The sequence below is a fragment of the Pipra filicauda genome, unplaced genomic scaffold (genome assembly GCF_003945595.2).
Source record: "Pipra filicauda isolate LSUMZ 115617 unplaced genomic scaffold, ASM394559v2 scaffold145_size1923396_pilon, whole genome shotgun sequence".
NCBI lineage: Eukaryota > Metazoa > Chordata > Aves > Passeriformes > Pipridae > Pipra > Pipra filicauda.
Window position 1 is genome coordinate 974,515 of NW_024103940.1, and position 21,199 is coordinate 995,713.

The window sequence follows — 21,199 nt, forward strand, 5'->3', positions numbered from 1 at the left end:
AGCTTCTGATTAAATCCAGATAGTCTTGGAGTTGTTCAGACACTGAGGAAATGCTTTGGTAATCAAGTTATAAATTAAATTGTCATATAACTTATTGAAGAAAGGATGTAAATTGTCAAAGCCTACGCTCCCATCCCCCAAAACTGAGACTAAGGTACACTAGGTAAAAAAGTTTCAGCCAATACAAATCTTATATGCCTATAAGTGACAGATGAAGTCTCTATCTTACAGGGATGCTGTGAGCTTGCATGAGGAAATAACACACTTCAGGTGAGAATTTATGATGGGTAAGAGGACTAAAGCAAGAGGAGACGTGTCATAAATCTCACCTTTCCCTCCACTTATGATGAAAACAAGCCGTTTTTTTCACTGGCTTTAGGTATGTTCTGAGATGTTGCAACAGATTAAAGAGGGAACCTTAGTAACACTCTAGCCTCAGGAATACCAAAACTATCCACACTCAACTATAATTTACCTGAGTTTTAGCTAGTGTACCTTGGTACACTCAGCTATAATCTTACGTCCACACAAGAGCTTCTAGGACACAAAGTCTTGCCTGTTATTACCTCCCCTGGATAGCCTTTCATCGCCACCTGGAACACTGAGCCTACATGCTTTCCTTCCTTCAGAAAAGTACTGTCATTCTCTTTCAGGATCCCATCACTGAAACAGAAATACTACCTCCAAAACTGAATACGTCCAAGGATTGCTTCCACACAAAAGGTGCCAGGTCTTGCTGCCCTTTACCTGCCCTGGGCAGCCTTTGATCTGTCCCTGGAGCACTGGGGCTATTCCTTCCTATGGAAAGGAGCCCATCACCGAATTAAGGATATCACCTTCAATAACGAATACCATTGCTCCCACTCGAGAGTAGCCAGGACAGAAAGATCTTGCTGGTTACAGTCCAGCGGAGTGTGGAGCGAGTATGGTTTTCTCAGCCAGTCTGAGCGTCGCACGCTCATAACGACGCCCGCGTCATTATCCTGCAGACACGGTGAGGTTGCGAGGTTCCCGACAGAACATAGGAACCCACAGATTCCTCGGCATTCCCGGGCTGTCTCGCGGCGGGGCAGGACGCGGCAGGTGCGAGTCACGCCGGTGGCGCGGGCAGCGCGCGGCACGTGCCGCGGCCACCGCCAGGGGGCGCGGCGGTGTCGCGCGGGGCGGCGCGCGCGGCCCGGCATGCACCGCGGCGGCGTTTGAATGGCGCAGGCTCGGGGCGCCGGGCCCCGGCAGTAGCGATCCCGCCGATCCCAGCGATCCCGCCGCCCCGCCCGCGGCCCGGCCCGGGACCATGAGCAGCGGGTGAGTGAGGCGAGGGACCGCGAAGGTTCCCGGGGCAGCCGGCCTTGGGGAGCGTGGCGGGGCCGCGCTGTGCCTCGCCGGACGCAGGTGCGGCTCACAAGCGCCGCGCCGGGCGGGCGGGCCGGCGGCGGGGACGCCGATAGATCCGTCCCGCTCCGTCCCGCTCCGTCCCGCTCCGTCCCGCTCCGTCCCGCTCCGTCCCGCTCCGTCCCGCTCCGTCCCGCTCCATCCCGCTCCTCGGCGGCCCCTGCCCAGCCCTGTGCGGTGCCCCCAGCTTCCGCGAGCGAGATCTGGCACTTTGGGCGTTCTCTAAGATGGGGCCATGAGCCCCAGCACGGAACAGGCGTGTACAGAGGCAGATACGTGCCAGGAGAGCGAGGAAAGCTCCCGTGCTGCGGAGAAAGGGAAGACAACAAGCTGGGTGTAAGGCCTGCTGACGGATTTAATTTCTTGGGTGTGACAGATTCCAAGGAGGAAAGGGGGGAGGGGGCGCGGGGGGAATCTTCGGTTCTTGAAGATCAGATCCTGCATTAATTACTTTGTTCAAAAGCCTTTAAATGTATTTTTTTCAGTGTTGTGCTGGAGTAGTTTGGCATGCAGATCTAAATGACTTTTCGAATAGGGAGATTTACTAAGGAGAGAGATTTGGAGGTAGTTTTAGATACCTGTTGTTTCTGTTTTTGAAACATGCTCTGCTTTGAAGCTTTCTTCCATCTCTTCTTGGAACATGAATTTTGCTTTTCTCACTTTCTTCTTTGTACTATTCTCTGGCTGAAATCAGAGAAATAAATTCTAAAAAAGGATAGTTACCCCTGTTTAGTAAAATTAAAGCATAACAGAAGGCAGTCTAGTGCCTCTTTGGCCTTGCTGATTGGAAAGAACATCTTGTTCTTGTCAAAAGATGTCACTTTAACTTCTTATTAACAGTTTTTAGACGTTTTGATCAAAACTTATAATAGTTTTGATTAAAATTTCTATGAAGTTATTTCATTAAACTCAAATTACCATGTATTTGAATTCCTCAACTTTATAACTCAGGGTTTCATTGTAATATATTAAAATAATATTGAGGTATTTTATATGTGTATACTAGAAAACATATACATGAGTATTCCAATACATATGTATTATTATATAGTAGTGTGTATGTATATTCTCTTACCCAATTTTGAATGTTTTCTTTTCAATCTATTTTCATTGTAATAATTTAAATAAGATTTTTTTTTTCTAATTTTAACTATGTGTTGGTCCCAGGGTAATGAGCTTGCCTATGATTAAGAAAGTTTTTAAAATATTATAAACGGATTGTGGTGACAAATAGAAGTGTATTTGATGGTAACATGAAAACTCATGTGAAATGTAGTCATAGACTGTTCGTTCAGGTGGGGATGTAGTGGGGATGCCTCCACTAAGTGGACCTTGAGAAGTTTTTGAATATGTCTCTTTCTGGGTTTGAATTCAAAAATGTTGTTGCAGTTTTTTTAAAACTCTTTGGATTGAGCAATAAATTTAAAAAAAAAACCAAACTGTATTTAATTTTGTAAGTAGTTTCTTAAAGCTTCTGTAAAAATATTAATATGGGAGCTTCAGTGTATTGGAAACTTATATTCTATATAGCAGCTCTCAGATAATGTTAGTTATAGAACTTTTCCAACCTTATTATGTCTAGAGTGTTCATAACTGAAAATGAACAGGTGAAGGTATCTTTTCATTACCGAAGGATGACTTCAGAAAGAACTAAACCACTGACAGCTGCTGGTACTTTATGGCAGCTTAAAATATCTGTAAATGGTACCTTCAGATGCAGAAAACTGGGCACTTGTTTGACTTTTTTTTTTTTTTTTAAGAGAAGGTGAATAAGGTTCAGTTATTAGACTCCTGGGTTATCTCCACAAGGAGAGCTAATGCACACCTGCGTTCACCCTCGCTCAACTTGAACAAACTTCTAGTCGTTTTTGGAGGTTCATTATGGCTGTCAGTGGGCCACAGATAAATTCCATATGTAAGAGAAAAATGAGCCTAAACCTTAGGTATAAACTAACTTACCTTAATTAGTTATTCAATTAATCTTTGTCTTTATTGCATATTTAACAAAATTCCTGTGATTTTTATCAACACAAGAAACTTTAAACTGGAGCAAATGACCTGACAGGTATTGCACATTAAAAAACTGTGTCCTGCTAGCCTATAAGGCACTTTTTATAGTGTTGCAGAAAAATTTTGCAGTAACATACTCCTTACAATCTTGAAGTCTGCTTTCTTTTTTTTAAGAAAATTCAGTATTTAACACCTGGTGAACTGTCAGTACATAAATTACTAGAAAAGGAATTTGAAAAAAAAAAACTGTTTCATATTCAAAGGATGTGGAAGCCTTCTAAAACAGAATGTTACGGATGGATTCTGTAACATTTTTCAGAAGTAAAATGAAATTAAATTATGCCAGGCTTACAAAATCACTTCTACATCATAAGATAGTGCTAATTTTTTTTTTTAGACAAATTACCCTTTTGGAAGTAAATTTGAAATAACTGTTGTTAGAGGTTTCTTGTGAACATTTCAAATCTGATAATGACCAGAGAAATTAGTTGACCATTACTGGTTCCCTGATGTATACCTCATTGGGATGTTTTCAAAGAATGAACTCCCCTCCTTTGGAGTCACAATTAATTTGCTCTTTCATCTGAGTTTAATATTGTCACCCTTGAACTTGAGTTAATAAGGAGTGAGGGAGAATTACAAGAACGTTTGCAATGGCCAGTGTACATGGAATGCTACAGGAAAAAATAGCTACTAAGAATGTGGTCAAAGAATAGGATGGAAGAATGTTGGTTTTAAAAGATATTGCTGATGACTTAAGATATCCAGCTATTTTATGTTTTCTTTGCCGCCATGCAAAGTACTCCAGTCTATGTTTAGTAAGAAAATAATGTTATGTTAATACTTGTGTAGATTATATAACGTGCCAAGAAGAGTTTGTCCCTCTCTGGGGGCCATGCCCAGAACATAGGATAGGAGGGAGTGGCAGAGTTGTTAATACTTGCCTTAGATAGATATGCACTAGAAAGCCTGTTTAGTGCTGACTTTCTTTGCTCGAGTCTGGTATGGCTTGAAGAGTTTTATTGAATCTGGGAGAGATCAGAGATAGAAAGTAGCAGAAGAAGCATCAAGAAAACTTTGCACAGGTCTTGTCCGTTGACTGTGGAAACAAATCAGCTTACCTAGTCCTTCTGCTTTATGAAAATTGAGGAGAACAAAAGGGGGAGAAGGGAAGGTCGTCATCTACTATGAGAAATCATCTATGTGATGGGGGAAATTGGTGTAATTTGAGCCTATTATCTTAATGAAATTGTCCATCTCTGTTCACATTTGCAGTCTGCTTTGTTATAGTTGTAAAACAATTTAGGATTGTACGATAGATTGAGGCAGAGCTGAAGGAACATGCATTCTGTCCTTAGTTTAAAAAGTTTTATAAAGCAGAACACTTGCATTGGCCTTGGTGAGATGGTATAACAGATTGTCTTGAACAAATACCATTAGCCATGCTCATCACAAGGGTAAAGTCAAAAATTAAAAACATTATATGTTTTTTGACTCTGTACAAATTGGTATCTAATGTCAGTTTAAACACCCTCTGTATATATCCAGAATAACTGAGGGCTGTTAGATGTCCCTAGATGATATCTGGTGGTAGATAGGAAAGTTGTGAAGAGCCCTATAAATTGTCTTTCATCCTGTAGCATTCGTCTTTTTAATTGCCAACCAACTTGCATTTTGTTAGGTGTTACTAAGCTTTTGGAAGCTGGTTTCTTAAGATATCAACTAAGTTTGTTATAGCAGTGTTGGATTTGTATATACTGAATTCTTCCACTTGTGTTCTGCTCTGTCTGGACTACCTGGTTTGTGTATCTGAATTTAATCACTTTCAGTCTATTTCTTTTTTTTATGAATTTGCAGAGTCTGTCCTGGAACCCACTTAAACATTTGGGTCCACAGTATCCTGTGGCAAGTTCAGCTTGATTATCATTTGCACAAAGAGCTGCCCTCTTTTATTAGTTTTGAACCAATCTTCAGCTATTGTCTTTTGACCCTTTATTCTTATATTGGACAAGACAGTGAACAGTCTCCGTGCAACTTCTCTGAGCCATTAATTTTGTAGTTTGTTGTCTTATTTCCCATTTCAGCTATAAGTAGCTTCCACCAGGTATAAGTAGCCTCCACTCCACGTTAAAAAGGCTGATCTGTTCAGTTATCAATTTTATGAAAGTTTTTCCATACCTTTTTTAACTTGCCTTTGTCTGAGCTCTTTTTTATTTTACTTAGAAGTTTTTATTTTTGGAGGTTGGGGGTTTTTTTGTTTTCTTTTTAAGGAAAGAGAACTAAACCTGCACTCAGTATTTCAAACACAGGCACAAATTGGTTCTATACACTGTCACTGTTTTGTTTATTTTTTTAACTGTTTATTGATCCATATGGAGCACTGAGCAGTCCAAATGATCTAAATTAAACAGCCATATATCCAGATCTAGTGAGTGACAGTTATTAGCTCAGAGCCTGTGATTCTGTGTAGGAACCCAAAATTTCCTCATGCCTGCAGACACACAGGCTTTGCTTGATATTAATCTGTAATCATTGCTTCTGCTTACTGTGCATCACAGTCCTCTAATTCTTCAGTTAGCCCACATCTTTCAGTGTGGTGTGACTCTGTATTGTCAACAGTCTTCATCAATTAACTACTCATCCCCTTCGTGATGTAACTTATGAATATATTGAAGAGCATAAACCAATGCAGATTTTCTGCAGGGATTTGGAGGTGACTTTCTGCAGTGTGGAAACCACTTCAACAGTTCCTTAAGTATTGCTCCATGCTAAAGCTTTCCCCCTTATGACTTGGAAGCACAGTTTCCTCAAAATTTAAGTGAGGGACTTGTGGAAGCTTTTTGGAAACTCAAGTAGTCTCTGTCATTCAGCTGTCCTTTATCCCTGTTGTACTATCACATACTCTTGATAAATTCCATTAGTTTTGGAGGAGAGGACTATAGAATGATTTGGGTTAGAAGGGACCTTAAAGATCATCTAGTTTCAGTTCCCCTACCATGGCCAGGGACACCTTCCACTCGACCAGGTTGCTCAAAGCCCCATCTAACCCAGCCTTTAACACTTCCATCCACCACTTCTCTAGGAAACCTGTTCCAGTGCCTTACCACTCTCACAGTAAAGAATTTTGTCCTAATATCCAATCTAAACCTACCCTCTTTCAGTTTGAAGCCCTTCCTCCTTGGCCTATCTCTAAATGCCCTTGTAAAAAGTCCTTCTCCAGCTCTCTTGTAGCCCCTTCAGGTACTGAAAGGCTGCAATGAGGTCACCCCAGAGCCTCTTCATCTCCAGGCTTTGTTGCCAGGTTGAATCTTTCCCAGTATATTATTTGGTTGTGTCCACTAAGTCTATTCTTGACTAATTTTTACTAATTAGCACAACAGAGATGTCAGTCTTGATCTTCCTTCAGGCTGTCTTTAAATACTGACTATATTTTCAACGTGATTTCCTTAGGTGCTTTGTCAGCTCCAAGGGAGAAGTTCTGCACCTTGCCTAACAACACAGCTATTTCATTACTGCTTATATATTCACGGATGCTTCTGCATGATCTGAGACCCTCACAAAGCAGGTTAAACTGTGGAAAGCTCTCCTATATACATAAGAATTCTACTTTGCTTCATCAGATGTACCTTTACATTTGATTGTCTGTTGGCCTTTTTTTGGATTTCTGTTACCAGTCTTTAAGGAAAGAATTGATAGTTCTGTTGTCTCTTCCTGTTTCAACTGGAAGGCTGGAGAGTAATATGTTTTAGATCACATTTGTCGAAGAGTGTGATTCTCTTAATTTTTCTTCTTGGACACATGCAACTTTTGGTAGGGAACTTCTTCCCCTCTAGGGTCCTTTCTCTCCAGTTCAGATACCTCTAGTTCAGGTATTTTGAGATGTTGCTTTAGGCTCTTTAGAGCCCAATATTAAATACTGACATGCTAATTGAATTTCCTCGGTAAGACGTTTTTTTCTAACCTGATATTTTACACTTTATTAATTAAAGGGCATTCTAGTTATACAGTGCTGTCCTTTTACTGGCAATCAGGTTCCTACGTACTGCTTAGTGAGAAAGAGGAAGGAGAGGTCAGTGTTAGGCATGAAGGATTGTAAGCTGGGAGTGTGTTAAGGGAGTAGTCAGAAAAATTATTCTTCAGGTACAGAGATTATGGCTTTTTTTAGCTTCTGATGAGATGATCCTGTGGGGGTTAGCTCTGGTGTTTGCAGGTTGTCCTCCTTATTCTTTTGGAGTTTATTGCTTTACTCTCAGCTTTATTGTCAAAAACGGGATGAAAAAAAATACCAAGATTTTTCCAAGTTCTCCTACCTTTCTGCTTTCATCATAGGCCTGAATATAAGGCTTGATTTGTTTGGATTTTAGGATTGTTGGGTTGGGATTTTCTTCAAAAGTTCAGTTGCTCAGCATATGCCTTTGTGTTGTGCTCAAAGTTCAGATTTTAATACATAGCCCATTTTGAGTCCAAATGGTTTTAACCATAAGCAGAGGAGAAGTTGTTTGGTTTGTGGGGTTTTTTTTTCTAAACTTCAAGGGGGGGAAAACCCTTTTTTAATATTTATTTATAGGCTTGGTGTGGAAGAACTAGAAATTGGAAGTGTAGAGAACTAACTGTGATAACTACTCTGTTATAACCATCCCCTAGGGTGGAAAAGAGTCAAGTTATTAGCCAGCCTTATATCTGGAAAAGTATTGACCACCAACTGTTATAGGTCTTGTCCTAAATAATGCTACCATTTGCAATGCTTGCTGTAGTCTGAGCAAGATGGTCCCATCTTACAGAGTAAGGGATTCTGTCAGTAAATCTTCCGTTTTTTGAGAGAGGTCTCAAATGAGATCTTTAGTACTGATCCTCTTCTAAAGAAAATTGAAACATTTGAAGAATTCTTTTTTTTTTTGCTTCCACTGTACCTTACAATATGGATTTTAATATGCCTTATGTTTAAAGTACAACTTCTGTCTTGTTTCGAGCCTGCCACCTGCTTATTTTATTTGATGGCCTTTAGATGCCGTATGGAAGGATCTTCATAGCTAATAAGCTGTTTGCCATCTGGCTTTTTCAGCGCTCAGTGTCTTAGTGTTTTAAATACTGAAGTTCTTAATGTGGGATAAATCTGCTACATAGAAGAAAAAGGATAGGGCTGTTGCTAAAAGTGGAGGGAAGAGATTAGAGCACTCATGTTGGGACTAGAGTTTTACCTTTTAGGGGAAAAAACAGTAATATTAGGGGAAAAAACAATAATATTAGGGAAAGTCGTTGTCTTTTAAAAGTAGGGTAGAATGTCTTGCTAAAACATTTTAAGAATAATGCTCCATGATGACATAGTAGTTGAATCCAGTCTCAAGCAATGAATTTTCTGATCACTTCCAAAAAATGCAAAATCATATGTACAAGTGTCTCAATCTTGGTGTTGCTTCTTATAGAAATATTTGCATACTTCCAAAGACGAAGTACTTTAGACATAGAATAATGGGGTTTAGTATGGAAAATAGCCAAAGTCGTACGTTGAAAAAAATGGACAGGAGTGCATTTGCTAATAAATTAAGGGGAAGATCTTTTACTTCCATTTTTTTTAACCTTTGCTATTTTGAGGAAGTTTGCCTTCTTCCTGAAAAAAAGTAATTATTTTTTTAGGTGCCTTTCTCTCTTGGAAGCAGTTGTGGGACTAGTTATTTTTCTCTAGGCAACAGATGAAATTCATAGTATGAGGAAAGAGTCTCATAAATTACCTTGTTCTTTTCTTGAATTCTTGCTCGTATGGCACCCCTCAGTGCAAGTGTACACAAAGCTAGTCTGAAAACAAGATCTGTTTCTTGGGGTGATTTTGGGTTTGTGTCTTTTTTTTTTTTTTTAAAGGTAAATAGGGATTATGAAATGCTAATCACCATGTTACTAATGATAAGGCCTCCAGCTAACATTTGCTAAATGATGATGTCTTGGGTTATTTATATGATGGAAGATCTTGTAAATAATTGAATTCTTTTACCTAGTTTTGCCAGCTGCAATTGAAGAAAGTTGACTGCATGTTTTAGAAAATATAACTAAAATATAACTAAATATCTTTCCCTTGAGAACAGGGATTTGAGAGATTATGGCATCTGAAGCTCACAATGTTAAAAACCAGAAAGTATTGCATATTGAAGGTCATCCCATTGATCTCCGCAGAAAAGGAATCTCTTCTTCCACTAAAAAGATCATGAAGGAGGTGAGCTGGTTGTAGTGTTTGTTGGGTTTTTTTATGTCCCCTGATGAAACCAAAGTAAACATTCAAACAGGTCTGTAGTTCTGAGCAGTCTAAAACTAGAAGCACAGCACTACTAGGCACTTCATGTTTAGATAATAGAGCTTTAGCTTAAACAGCAATTACATTATGAAAACTATGCATTACAATAGACACAGGCTGCACTCATAAGTGCGTTGTATTGTCCAGGTGAGCAGTAGGTACTGATACGGTTTTATTCATACCTGTTTTTCTGCAATCTAGCCAAGAATGTTTAAATACAGGAATTCTGTCATGAAAAAGTTCTCTCTTGCCAAGAGAGCTCTATGATACAAGTGAGAGGTGGAGTAGGTGAAACACCTGCATTGAAATGGATCTGTTGTCTTATAATCGTACAGCTTGATCTACCACATTGTCTGGTAACACACATTTCACTGAATTCTTGCTATTCAAAACCAGTTTTCATAACCTCTTACCTGTGTTACTGGCTGAAGAGTAAGGCAGTGGAGCAAAGAGGAAGCACTAGAGAGGTAAACTCACTGTGAGATCTCTTCAAACAGTGGTGAAGATGCCAATATCCTCTGTGTTAACAAAAAAGATCATAACATTGTTTTGCTGGTGTGCACAATGTAAATGTTACTGTTAATGTTAAATAGTATAAATGGGAGTGTTTAGGCCTTTTTTATTAATAAAGCTTTTTTCTTCTCTGTTTCCTTTCTCCCAGGGTAAGAAATCTCCAAAACAGCTGGCTTCATACACAAACAGGTAGGATGGCTGTGCTCTGTAGTATCTGAGTTTCAAGTACAATGGTGGTAGGGAGGAAGAAGCAGTTGAAATCAATTACAACACCAAAGCAGACACAAATGGAAGATAGGTCTTGATTTTACTGACAATTCTTGGTTCTTGTGTTCCCTTCCGTAATAAGTCTCTGCATTAATAAAAACAGAGAAGAATATTGGTGACATTTCTTCTGATAACCCAAATGTCATGAAAGTATATATTGGGGAAAAAACGTTTTCAATAACCTGGAAGTTGACTACTGAATTTATAATCATATATTTTAACTTAATAATGTAAAGTATTGATTAGGTTTAGAGCAACCTTCACTAAAATACTGCTTTGTTATTGCAGAATAACGGTTGGAAAAACGGTGACCAGTCCCCTCTCTCTTTTCAAAGTGGTATATTGTAAAAGAAAAGTTCATTGTTATACTCCAAAGCCTTGTTACAGAAAGAAACTGTGCCCTAAATCTAGGGGCTGTGACATGGCAAATAAAGAAAATGAACTGGCTTGTGCAGGGAATCTGCCAGCAAAACTTCACAACAGTCGTACGCACTTGCTAAATTCTAGTGACTCTGGCTCATCTCAAACAGAAGGCCCCTCATCCAAATACAGTGGATTTTTTTCAGAGGTAAGTAACGTTTGAAGAAACTTGAGTTTAAAATAAAAGTATTCCTGGTAGTTAACTGTGAAAGTTTTCATATAGATTAATTTTCTTCAATTCTTTAAATTTCGGGTCTTGTGATTTACAGTCACTATCTGTCAGTTTATGGTGATACAGTTGTCAACAGTAATAGTCCTGCCAGTTTTCCCCATGTTTGTGTCATGTCAGAAGCTCAGATCTGCCAGACTAGACTGGGTTAAAATTGTACCAGCAGCAAAGGAAAACATTGTTTTGACTTGGTTAGGTTTCATGATCTGACTGAACACATGGCCATTTACATGTTTATGGAAGTGTGAAAGGGTATCAATGGGAATAAACTGGTGAGGTAGGCTTGGACTATTTTCAATATCTGTATCAACTTTGTGTGTGTGAAACTAACTTAAGTGTTTGTGTAAGGCTGTATTTCTTGTTAAGATTGCTTGAGGAAATGTAGTAGATGCTTTCAGGGCTCCTGAATCTGGCTAAAAGGTCATACATTTAAATGAAATGGGTTTTGTGACAGTGAAGGCCATTTAAGTCCCTGAGGCATGGCAGGGAAGATAAGATCAAAGACTATCACCATGCTGTCTTTTCGTGGTGCTGTAAGTTTGGGCTTCTATGAAGAGAACCTTGAGAGTTCGGTGGACTGAAGGTGCAAGTCTGTGGCATCCTGCACTGTTTAATTTGATAGTTTCAGGAAAGGAGCAGCAGAATAGCTACAGTTAAAGAGGTTGCAGAAAGAAAGGTAAAGAAATGGATACTGGGGAAGATTCATTCTCTGAGAAACTAAGGACCAGATCACTGAACACAGATGACTACTTAACTACTTAACTGGTTGGAGAGATGTGTGTGGCTCTGCAGTGTCCATTCCAATCCAAGGTCTATTTAATAAAATACCTGAACTTCATTCAGAGAACTAGCTTTTTTCAGAAATGAAGCTTTTCTGTCAGAATTTGGAACATGTAGTTATTTATGTTTAAATTGTGTCAAAATCATTAATCATCTGAGTAAAAAGTTCTCAGAGTTCATAAGAATTACAGTTTGATGGTCATGAGTGCTCTATTTCATTATTAGATACCTCTCTTTAGGTGGTAAAGAGATACGAACCTTATTCTTATAGCTTTGGCGTAAAGTAGGTTTAATATTTTTGTCCCCTTCTAAGGGAAATTTATGGATTTAAGGCCATCGTCAGCTAAATTTCTAAAACAAACTCATCAGCATACCGGTAGAAAAGTATATTTTCATATACTAGATTACTATAGTAGAGCAGTTTATTGTGTTATTCCTGGCTACTTAACTTGTGGCAAACTTCTTTTATATTTTCAAAAACATATAGGTTTCTCAGGACCATGAAACTATGGCTCAAGTTCTTTTCAGCAGGAATCTGAGGCTGAATGTAGCTTTAACCTTCTGGAGAAGGAGAAGTATAAGTGAACTGGTAGCCTACTTAGTGAGGTAAAATAAGTGTCTCTTTTATATTCTTAAAATAATAGCAATCCCAAATATGCTGCAGTATTTTCAGCAGCTCCTTAAGTGTTGTAACTTTGTTATACTTTTTAAATTCTACTGGAAGCATATACTTTGGTAACATTTCTGATTTTATTCTTAATGTTTCTAGGATACAAGATCTTGGAGTAGTAGTAGACTGCCTTCCTGTTCTTACAAACAGGTACAAACAAACAAAAAAAAAGTGGGGGATTAGAATCTCCTATAACAACATTAGAGTTCAAACACTTCTGAAACATCTTGTTTTTTAAGTTTACAGGAAGAAAAAGCATATGTTTCAGTTGGCTGCTGTGTAGATCTTTTGCCTTTAGTGAAATCTCTGCTTAAAAGCAAATATGAAGAGTAAGTATCAATTCTGGAAGTTTTCAAAACACTTATTACTTCTGGCTATGCAGAGCCCTGGAAATTAATGGGTTTTAGTCCTCTGACTCTTTTTCCCTTTGCCTCTTCTCCCAGCTCTGCCTTTCTCAGGAATGCCTACCTGAGGGGGAGCTTTCCTGTGAGTCTTTATCCTTTAACAAACTAGAGGTGCAAAAACTTTTCTGCAAGGTTAAGGACTTGGGGGAGAGGACTGGTTTTGCCCTTATGCAGATTTATTTATCCTAAACAGTGAAACAGAATAGCACTAAGGGTTTAATATGCTTGATGACATAAAATCAAGGCAGAGTTTTCAGGCAAAATACCTGAGAAATTTCTACTTTTTAAACAAGAACTTCAGTTTACCACTTAGAAATGGCAAATGTACGCAAGTATTTAAACTTGCCAATTTGTTTAGATTTTTCTTCTTCCAGAACAGCAAATGTGTTGCTTTCTTAATTGCTTGCCAATTTACCTTGACACTCTATCTGACCTGTAGATACTGCATGTGGAGGATGAAGTGCATAATGTGTAAAATATGTTGTTACAGATATGTGATAGTTGGTTTAAACTGGCTTCAGGCTGTCATTAAAAGATGGTGGTCAGAACTATCTGCACATACAGAAAAGGCAGAGGATGGGTGAGTACAGTGTTGGGAAATATTTAAATTTGTTTCTGTAGCTTATTTCATCTCAGAATGTTTTAATTTTGATCAGTAGGAGCCTTGCCTACAAAAGACAAAATTATACTCATAATTTGAAAGTAAAAGCTTAAAAGTACTTAAAAATAGTTCTGTTCATAAGACACAGATAGTGTTTGGAAGCTTACTTTAAGGATAATCCAAGTTTTTGGTTTTGTTTTGGTTTTTGGTTTTTTTTAACCGATGTTTTAGTACATGTAGAACATAGTCATATCAGGGGTTATACAAATGCTGTAGAAGTTGGATCAAAATTTTTCAGATCTTGTGGTGATATCTATTGTATAGGCTAAGTCTGTATGCAGTATTAATGCATTTTAGTCAAAAAGACTGCTGAAATATACTACATATGTTATAAAGTGTTGTTCATTCTTTTTCAGGAATATTCATATTTTAAAACAACAGCTGAGTGTTTTATGGGAACAGGAGAATCATCTTACTATGGTTCCAGGATATACTGGTAGTATAGCTAAGGTAATCCAGTTCCAGTTGTGTTCAGTAGCAAACGAAGTTGTATCACTGGCAGTATTCCTCTTGTTTTATTTATGCTAAACTGTGGATGGATAGAAATACCTTTACTTATTTTCCACTAATGCTCAAGCGTATTGCATGATTTTTACAGAAGTCTGGAGTGGATTCCCTTTGATGATAGTAGTATAGTTTTTTATCCTTTTTTCGTTCTTTACAGAGGAAGCATCTCCTTAATAACAAAGTAGCTAATAGTAATAAGCCTTAAAATTGATGTAAAAAAGGGTTCAGATGAGTAGGTAGACTGTGGAAAAGACAGATGTTTTCTCTGAAATCTGTTGTACCCATGGTTGTAAGTGTGAGGCAGAATGGAGAATCTTAGCTCAGGAATGTCATTAGTACTTGCACATCAGGTGACAGGGCAAGTGACAACATACTAAATTTTAAAGCTTATTGCTGACCTAATGCTTAGAAAATTATGAACTTGTGGAGAACAGAAGAGTAGATCTATCTAAGCCGAATCCCTGTTTGCCTTTCTCAGTAGGTTGTGGTGTCAGTAATATAATGAGGGTGTCTGGTAGATGCATGTTTTGCTGCTTGTTCTCATCTCTAGTAACATGGCTTTCTGAGGTTGGGCACCAAGAGTTATGCTGAGCAAAAAACCTCTCCACATGGAGAGACCTGGTGGAGGTAGACAAGTGAGAAAGAGCTTACAGCAGACACTTGGTTAGTTATGTGCAGGATTTGAGTGAACTTGAAAAGAACTTAGCATCTTTTACTTACATCTTAAGAAGTTTTGTGGAATCCATAATTCTGTGCCTACAGAATTGGTCTATTTTGATGTATCAAACAAGTAAGTTATATCTTGTTTTTCTGGGACTGCTGTGCACCCGTGACTTCAGTTTTGGTATCTCTACAAGGATAATTAAGAGCTCCTTGCAGAGTTTGTCAGCAGGGATGCAGAATAACTGTGTTCTAACTCCCAACTGTGAGGGCATCTAACATTGACTGCCTAATTCTTTTGCTAGATCAACATAACAGCTAGTGTCAGTTTGTTTCTCTAGGATTCAGGTTCCCCTTATGCTCATTTGCCTGCTTCTTAATATATATCAGGATAGATTGTGGCCATGGTCACCTGAGAGAGTCAGGAGCAAAAGCAGTACAAGAATGTTGGAAGGATTGGGTACAAGAGTGTTGGAGGGATTGGGTGAAGGAATATCACACTTGACATGTTTAAACTGCATGATTGTATGATGATGATTATCATTGCTGTGTATTCAGGGAGCAGAGGGATAACAGACTAAATTGATGGCTTTGTAAACTAATCCTGCTGTTCTTGCAGGCTTTTTAGTAGATAGAGAAATGTCATTGAAAGCATTAATTGAAAGTAATCATGAAGATAACTTATTCTGAAATTTGGCCTAATATAATTATTCTTGTGTTATGGTCCTGATTAGTTACCCCGCTTCAGACATAGAGTTGATATTACAGCTATAAATAATGTGACAAAGTCTTTCTCCCTTTTTTTTTTTTCCTTCTAGGATGTAAATGCTTATTTATTACAGCTACACTGACATGATTGAGAAACTATGTGTGCTCATGTGGTGAAACAATCCCCTAAAGTATCTCTGAAATACGTACAGAAAGCCTTTTGAGAAATACTGGCAGAAGAGAACTGAACTGTCAAGCTGTTTAATGAAACCACTAACAAAATCCTAGCAATCTACTTCACATTGAAGTGGAAAAATGTCTAGTAGGAGCAACTTTTACTTCAGTGAGGTGAAAGTGCGCTATGAAAACTGTATGCCTTTGCTGCATTTGGGATTCACTCAATTACTAGGTATTCATTTAAATGCTACTGTATTTTCCTACAACATCGCATAAAAGAAGATGAATTATACTATCATGAAGGCAAGACAGCAGAACCAGTTATAAGGAACCAACAAAAGCAATCAGCATTAAGAGCTTTTAAATATCTCTTTCACAAGAGAACTCCAAAATGCACAACTATCTTCCAATTACATTAAAAAAAAAACATCTTTGGGATATTCAGTTACTTCTATGTTTTAATCAAATTATTAAAGACAGTTTTTGTTTGCACTAAATAGAAACTATACAGCAAAGATGCCTTAATTACTAGTGTTTTGAAAAGCCAATGTGTTAAGATGCAAATAGCTATTATGTTCATGATTGTGATGAAAAATGACGAAAATCAGGGTTTCACATTGTGTAGTTAATGAAATATTGCACATATACAAAGATTCATGTATGAAAAAATATTATAAATACCTGAAGTTAAGCTTGGATAAACAGTTATTGCAAATGTCAGCAGAATGGTGAATTTATGTCTAACAAATGTTTTTATATTGTATGTGGATTTCTAACACAGTAATCTTGTTCTGTATCATTTAAACTACATGCAAATAAGTAAATATATTAAATATATCTACTGTTTTTTCTTTTCAAGTTCAAAAAATACCAATTTCTAGAATCTGTTCCGCAGTACTTTTTATCACAGATATTTATGTCTATTGTTTGAAATGTTTACAGCCAGGTGAGGCCATGTTATTCAAATCACATCCTTTTTATACTACCTCCTTTAAGAAACTGACAAAGAGCTTTTGCAAAATTAAGTTCTAGCCTGATCAGTAATGGCAAATTTATACCAACAATAGCATTGAGAATACAGCTATAAGTTCTTTTGCTGTCATATTGCTATGCTGTTCTATTTTAATTTAAAAGCTATACCTTAATAGCTCTGAGGGAGTCTTGATTTTAGGCTTGCTGTTGCCTTTTTTAATTTTGTGATTAGAAAGAATGCTTTTTCAATTAAAACTTCTGAAGTGCCAGCTCTTTACTTAAAACACAGATATACATGCACAGCATGTATGACCAAATCTACTTTCTTAGAAAACTAAGTACTTACAAGGGTTGTTCTCATACCTAGCATTAAGCATGTGCACTTTTATTGCTGTGCAGGAGAAAAGTCTTTTGATAGCCCCAAGTGGTTTTTGCTTTACAGATTAAAGAAATGAATTTTAAACTCCTGTAGTGGTCAACAACTTTAGGCCTCCTGATGCTTCATTTTGTATTTAGTTTACATATTGTTATTGCTGACTTCTAATGGCCAAGTAGAAATATGTCATCAGAACTTGGTGCTTTTGGTTATTTGAATATCCAAAGGTTTTGCACTTCCCAGGGCAGTCAGTTAACAGAGAAAAGTTTCTGGGACATCCCAAACCCGATAACTTTGTGGGGCAATCTGGAGACATGCACACAGCCAAATTATTTTTGCTAGTTATCACTAGAGATATTTCATGCTCAGAAGAGTTTGAGATAGAACTTTTCAAATGTTCTTGCTGTCAATTAAAAATTTAAAGAAACTACAGTATGACAACATTCTTGTATTACTTTACTGTTCTGTTGACCAATTAAATGTAAAAGTAACATAGAGTCTAGCTTCATAATTTGGGTAGCAATTGCTGAAGCTCTTAGATTATTCCTCAAGGAGAATACTGTAAAGGTAATGGAAACTCAGATCTTTTCTCTTGTGTTTTTTTTAATGGACAAAATGAAGTAACTCAAGGCCATTTACTTCTGATAATAGAAGTAATAGTTGTAATTGATTAAAGGGATACCCTAGTACTTAAAAAACTGGCTTGACTGTAGATGTAAATATGTGGAGTTTTAATGAATTCTTGTATGTGGTCATAGAGTTACCAAATCATAACTGTGGATGGTGCTTTTGTTCTAGAGGCAAGGTAAGATTGACTTGAGGATTGTTATTGAGACATTACTAATAAAATAGTGCATTCTTTTTAACTGCCAAAAGTTGTATTTTGACAGCATCAATAATACAGTATTAAACATTGTCAGTATCTGTGCCTTATTTTAAATGAATTTTCTTACTGTTTTCAGGCAGCTACTAGACTGTAAGAACAGGATTCCGATGTCTCCATTACGAAATTATTTTTCTGTCATGATCTTAATTTAAACTATTAACACTATATTCAGACTCAGCTTCTTGTATTCTCTTTAGTTCTCAAAAGGCTAGGAATCAGTTTTGCTGTTATAGAATGTACATGTGTAATATCCGGTCAAAGGACCTGAGTAAAATGTCTTACTAGCTGTATAACTCCATTAATTCCATATAGTTGTCTCAGTGAATCCAAGAATTAAGTTTACGAACTATCATATGCATAAGTGCTATCATGTGATACTTTCTGAAAATGCTGTTTCTAGGATATGTCTTAAGAATCAAGCAGAATTAATCCTTTTCCTGTATGTTCTTGTGATGCAGAAGCACGTATGTACTTGAGGATGAAGGATTCCTCCACAAAGCTGTTCTTCATGTTATACTATTTGATATGAAACTAATATCTTTGAAAAACAGTGTGTCTTTTGCCTCAATGTCCCCTGAAAATACTTGAGGCTGTATTGCTTAAAGAGTACTTATTTGAAGTGTGACCCAGGACTTACCCATTCCCTAAACTGAAACTGAAGAATCCTTCTGGCAATCTTTCTCTTTCTGCAGAGTTAAGGAAAAAGAAAATCCAGTGTTTTGTAACTAAGAGTCAAAGTTTAGGTATTGCTTAGAGCTTGCTGAAGAGTGGAGATAGAAAAAGCTACCCCATTAATTAGCTGGATAAGAAGTTAGCATGTCTTAATGATTATGTATGTCTCAGTTTTGAAGGAGTTACACCTATTTCTCAGTAAAGAGTACTCATATCACGCAGGTACTGCTACTTAATAGTGCTTACAGATTGTTGCTGGTATTAAAAAAATTAGCATTAGCCCTCCAGCAGCTTACCTTCTGCAGTGAGATATAAATAAAATGATCTCTCCCTTCCTGTAGGCTGCTTTATTGTTATCACAGTTTTAACACTTGAGGTGCAGGGGGGCTGGGAGAATAGGAAAGGACAAAAAAGTACACATGCGCTGTGTAGAGGGTCATCAGCCCCACTGCATTATACCATAACTTAAAGCAGGCTGTGTTTTCATTGTCTGGCATCTGAAGCAGACAAGTTTGGAGTTAGAAGTCTTTACACATTTTGCATTGAAGAGAGAAAGGTTTTGAAGATGGATGCTATAGTGCTAATTTGTGATGTGTTGATTCTTTTTTTTCTTGAATGAGTGGACATTTTTATGTGTAGAAACTTGAAAGTATCTAAGCTTACATTTTGAATTAGCAAATGGTTGCTTTTGCCAGTTCATCTTGCCAGATCTTCCAGTTTTACAGAAGACTGAACATCTGTCTGAGTGTGGAGATTTGCAGCTATATTTTGTGCTGAGTTTTCTGGTACAAAGTCAAACAGGTGTTTCATAGTCAACTATTTCAGAATACAAAACTATGCAAATCATCCTACTGGTGTGAAGTTATTCCAGCTTTGCACAATGCAAATGTTTAATTTTGTGAAAGCAGTTGATTCTTATGTAAGGAACTTTATATTGAGTTGATGCTGCATTAGAGGAGGAAAAAAAAATGAAGCCATTTTTAGTAGCCTTTGTAAAAGCCAGACAGCGTAGTCTAATTTTTCTCTTCAGTCTACTATCCTACACACAGTAATCATTGTAGGCTACAGATAAACATTCACAGAGAAAATAGATTGAGCATGCTTCTGTTTTTAATGCTTATCTTATCCTTCCTTAGACAATTTATGTTTATTCTATGAGTTAAATGGCTTGGTGTGTCTCAGAATGAGACTAAATGCAAGTGTTTTTCTCTCTGCTTCCACATTTGTTCTTCAAGTCTTAATGAAGTTATTTATTCCTCTTCTAGTTTAAATATCCTATGAGTGTCTATTTTTAGAAGGGGGGAGGGGAGGATGAGAACTCTAGACAAAACATGGGGCTAACTATTTAACAAGATTCATTCTGAAGCAATTGTGAAAACTTTTCATCTCTAAAACTTTTCACACAAATTTTGTTAATAGCTACTAATTGAAGTGGGCACTCACAGATGCAAGTTTGACTTTGAACCTTGTTGGAAAAAAATAAAGTGTTTTCATTCTAAATAACCATAGCTGCAGTATTGTTTCTATTTCTTCTTGGTTTTTTGCATTGAGTACTAAACTGGATTCTTATTAGCTAGACTAACCTGCTGTCAGGGAGACATGATGTGTAGCACTGTCCCTTAAAGGGATAAAATAGAAATATTCACATAGTCTTCAACTATTGCAGACCTAGAATATTTTTGTTTTCATACTGACTGGATTTTTGTAATCTGTTTATGTAAATTGTAGCTGCTGATCACATTGCTGTAAAATGAGATCTGCTACTTTCAGGTTGAATGTGTTGCATAGTTGTTTCTGATTTATATGGAACACTGCTTCAATTCAGGCAGTCATTACTCTGAGCGCTAAAGTGTAGATGAGCAACTAACTGTTGGGGTCTCTGTGCTGTGCTGTAACAAAATACAAGGATGCCATGTTTATGTTTTGCACCTTTACATTTTTCCCTTATTCCTTAATTTAAATGCTTAAACCTATTTTAATCCCCTCTGGAAAATGATAGCTGCCAAAATGTGATAAAATGCTTTTACAAGTACGCTTCTGACTTGTTTTGATAAAGTTCTGTGAATAATAGTTTTCTGTGGATTTGGGAAGGAGGATGTTTTCTATATGTGTAGGCTTGAAATAAACAGAACCAATGGGTTTTACTGAAATTCTATTCATATCCTTGATACTTTTTTTTTTTACATAAGCATTATGTGAATTGTGAAACAATTAAACCAAATCTAAATATCAAGATAATATTACATTCCAAGACTACCTGCTCTTACAGGTGTAACTGTTGAAATACATACGCACCCTAGTATCATACTTTAAAGTGACCTGCAGACAGTTTCAAATAGCTCTTGTAATTTACTTTGATGCCTCTTTGTCAAGTTGTATTTAATCTATTGAACTTCACTTTGAAAAGCCTGAATTATGTTTGGATCTTGCAGTTGTCACTTTCACTCTTATTTCAGATATTCTATGGATTGAAAGACTTAAGATAATAAGTATTCCAGCTTCAGAAAAATAGCTGGTCTTTTTCTCTTTGTGACAACAGGCTTTCATTACATCTCTTCTGCATGAAACAAACTTCTTTTCTGTAAGAGTTAAATAATTTTTAGAGACACTTT

General features: G+C 37.3%; 1 protein-coding gene across 2 annotated transcripts; it reads left to right on the forward strand.

Moving 5' to 3' along the window:
* Positions 1–1,214: 1,214 nt before the first annotated feature.
* On the forward strand, positions 1,215–17,945 carry KATNBL1 (katanin regulatory subunit B1 like 1). Of its 2 annotated transcripts, none has more exons than XM_027717025.2 (10): positions 1,215–1,305; positions 9,480–9,607; positions 10,347–10,387; positions 10,754–11,033; positions 12,382–12,500; positions 12,664–12,714; positions 12,804–12,893; positions 13,459–13,548; positions 13,986–14,079; positions 15,615–17,945. In XM_027717025.2, exons 2-10 carry the CDS (start codon positions 9,494–9,496, stop codon positions 15,645–15,647), a joined length of 912 nt encoding a protein of 303 aa, XP_027572826.1. In that variant the 5' UTR covers positions 1,215–1,305; positions 9,480–9,493; the 3' UTR covers positions 15,648–17,945. The 2 variants fall into 2 exon arrangements, with proteins under 2 accessions (XP_027572826.1, XP_027572827.1); XM_027717026.2 differs by lacking the exon at positions 1,215–1,305 and adding an exon at positions 1,573–1,728.
* Positions 17,946–21,199: the final 3,254 nt, after the last annotated feature.